Below are 2,304 nucleotides of genomic sequence, written 5' to 3' on the forward strand. Positions count from 1 at the left end.
TTAGCCATGTCACCGCTAAATGCTCTAACTTCATTTTTAAAAACTTATCATTTTTCATAAGTACTTCACAGTGCCTTCATGTGACCTATTAATGTCAAAACTTCCACGTGTTAAATACATAGACTTTATCAAAGGTTGAAGATGATTCATAATATTTTACCTGATGTTTGGGGCATGATTAACGTGCTAAACATTTTCAGGGACTGGCTTGGGCACGGGATTTAAGAGCCAAGCTAGACCTTGGCTGTGCTCTTCCTATTAATTTGTTGGGTAGCCCACCTCTAGTCTACACATGGGATTCGCAGACTCTTAAAACATAACCAAATGGCGGGTATTTTTCTGTCAGAAAAGTAGCAACCCCCAATTTATGGGTCATGGTTGCATATTTTTTTTTACAAATTCCAACACTTAGTCGGGATCTCCGTCCACTCCCCACTGGTGCCCTAGTTAGAAACAAATCGAGGTAAAATAAATAAGTCGTCATAAGGTGTGCCCTGCAGGGGAGAAGGGCTCGTCGCCAAAATGTCTATATGCCGGCTGCTATTGGATCACCGTTGCTGCCACGCTACAGCCTTCAGCCAATCTCCCGGCATTCCGCTGTTCTTCTACGCCCGCAGAAGTCCTGATTCCCTATTGGTTCCTGCGTCTCTCCGTCACGCTGTGGGCGCGGCCTGTTTTGAGTCTATTTCTCCCTGCGGTGGGCCTCGTTCCCCCGTGGGTTTGACGCTCGGCGCGCTCCGGGAGCCGGTGCCACGTCAGAGGCTCTCCTGCCGGGCAGGTATCGGCGAGCGAGGGCCGGGCGCCGCTTCCTCCCGACGAGATGCCGGACGACACGCCGCTCTTCGACCCCCGGCTGCTGCTGGAACTGGACTGGAGCCTGAACACGGTGTCCTTCTCGCCGGACATCTCCCCCGCCGAGCCCGGGGACGGGCTGGCGCTGAGGCCCCTCTGCCGGGCCGACCTGACCCGCGGCTTCTTCAAGGTGCTGAGCCAGCTGACCGAGGCGGGCGGCGTCACCCCCGAGCGCTTCGCCGGCACCTTCGAGCACATGCGGCGCACGGGGGACTACTACGTGGTGGTGGTGGAGGACACGGGCCTGGGCCTGGTGGTGGCCACCGCCACCCTCGTCTTGGAGCACAAGTTCATCCGGGGCTGCGCCGTCCGCGGCCGCATCGAGGAGGTGGTGGTGAGCGACGAGTGCCGCGGCCGGCAGCTGGGCAAGCTGCTGCTGTCCGTGCTCACCCTGCTGGGCCGCAGGCTGGGCTGCTACAAGACCACCCTGGAGTGCAAGCCCCACAACGTGCCCTTCTACCAGAAGTTCGGCTTCTCGCCCTCCGAGGAGATCTACATGCAGAACCGCTTCGGCCAGCAGCTCTGACCTCCGAGAAGGCGCCCCAGACTTCTCACCCAGAAAGGGGGATGGAAAATCCGCCCAAAAATAGAGGGTCACGGCTTTAGCTCCCCCAAAACAGAGGACCAAAACTTTAGCCCCCAGATAGGGAGTCAAAGCTTTATCCCACAAGAGGGAGCTTAACCTTTGTCCCCCAAAAAGGGTCCCCAAGAGCGGTCATTTGCATTAAGGACAAGTTACCTATTGCTGCAGACTCTTAACAGAACCTGTTTTACATACAATTGTAGACACTTTCAAATGGTGACGGTACCGAAGCTGCTTCTAATCCTAATTTAAGTCTTTTTAATTTTGAGTTGTGGGAGAATGTTTTAAATAGGGATTTGTTTGTACCCAGATAATATATTTTTTATTGCGTTGATCTTTTGTAACGTTGTTATTTTTCTTTGTACTCCTTGGGGTGCGAACGCTGTGCGTCTTTGAATAGTGAATTCACGAGATCGTGGGACTCTAGTGAGTAATGGAATTTATGCACTGAGTCTCTAGCTGCTCACGCCCTTTCTGGGTGTATGCTATTCCACCCCACAGTGTCTCCGAGCGTTAGGAAGTAATACAAACGGGAGACTGCCTTTTAAATTACTGCGCGTATTCCAGGATCAATGCGCTGCAGTGGGATTTGCTTTGCGGATTAAGTAATGTGCTTTAGATGCACGGAAGTGTGTGTGTGTGTGTGTGTATCAGAAGGCCGTTGAAACTTGTATTTATGTTAAGATTTTCTTTTTCTTTTTGTCTCTTCCGTGAATTCCGTACTGAGCAATCGTCTACACACCTATCAAACATTCCTGGGCGTTTGTATACTACCGATGTAATCTATTCCAACCGTTTCCAGGAACCAAGCTGCAGTTGGCGGTGTTGCCAAACATTTAAAGGTGGTATTCCCCTAAAACAGAAATATC

At 51.7% G+C, this 2,304-nt stretch overlaps 1 protein-coding gene across 1 annotated transcript; it reads left to right on the forward strand.

Moving 5' to 3' along the window:
- The first annotated feature begins 683 nt into the window (after positions 1 to 683).
- GNPNAT1 (glucosamine-phosphate N-acetyltransferase 1) lies at positions 684 to 1,769 on the forward strand. Its single transcript, XM_069218879.1, has one exon. It carries the CDS (start codon positions 821 to 823, stop codon positions 1,376 to 1,378), a length of 558 nt encoding a protein of 185 aa, XP_069074980.1. The 5' UTR covers positions 684 to 820; the 3' UTR covers positions 1,379 to 1,769.
- Positions 1,770 to 2,304: the final 535 nt, after the last annotated feature.

This window comes from Pleurodeles waltl, chromosome 1_1, assembly GCF_031143425.1.
Source record: "Pleurodeles waltl isolate 20211129_DDA chromosome 1_1, aPleWal1.hap1.20221129, whole genome shotgun sequence".
NCBI lineage: Eukaryota > Metazoa > Chordata > Amphibia > Caudata > Salamandridae > Pleurodeles > Pleurodeles waltl.

What these genes read in the sequence shown, in the direction of transcription:
- GNPNAT1 (XM_069218879.1), top strand. Translation starts at nt 821, where the DNA reads ATGCCGGACGACACGCCGCTCTTCGACCCCCGGCTGCTGCTGGAACTG.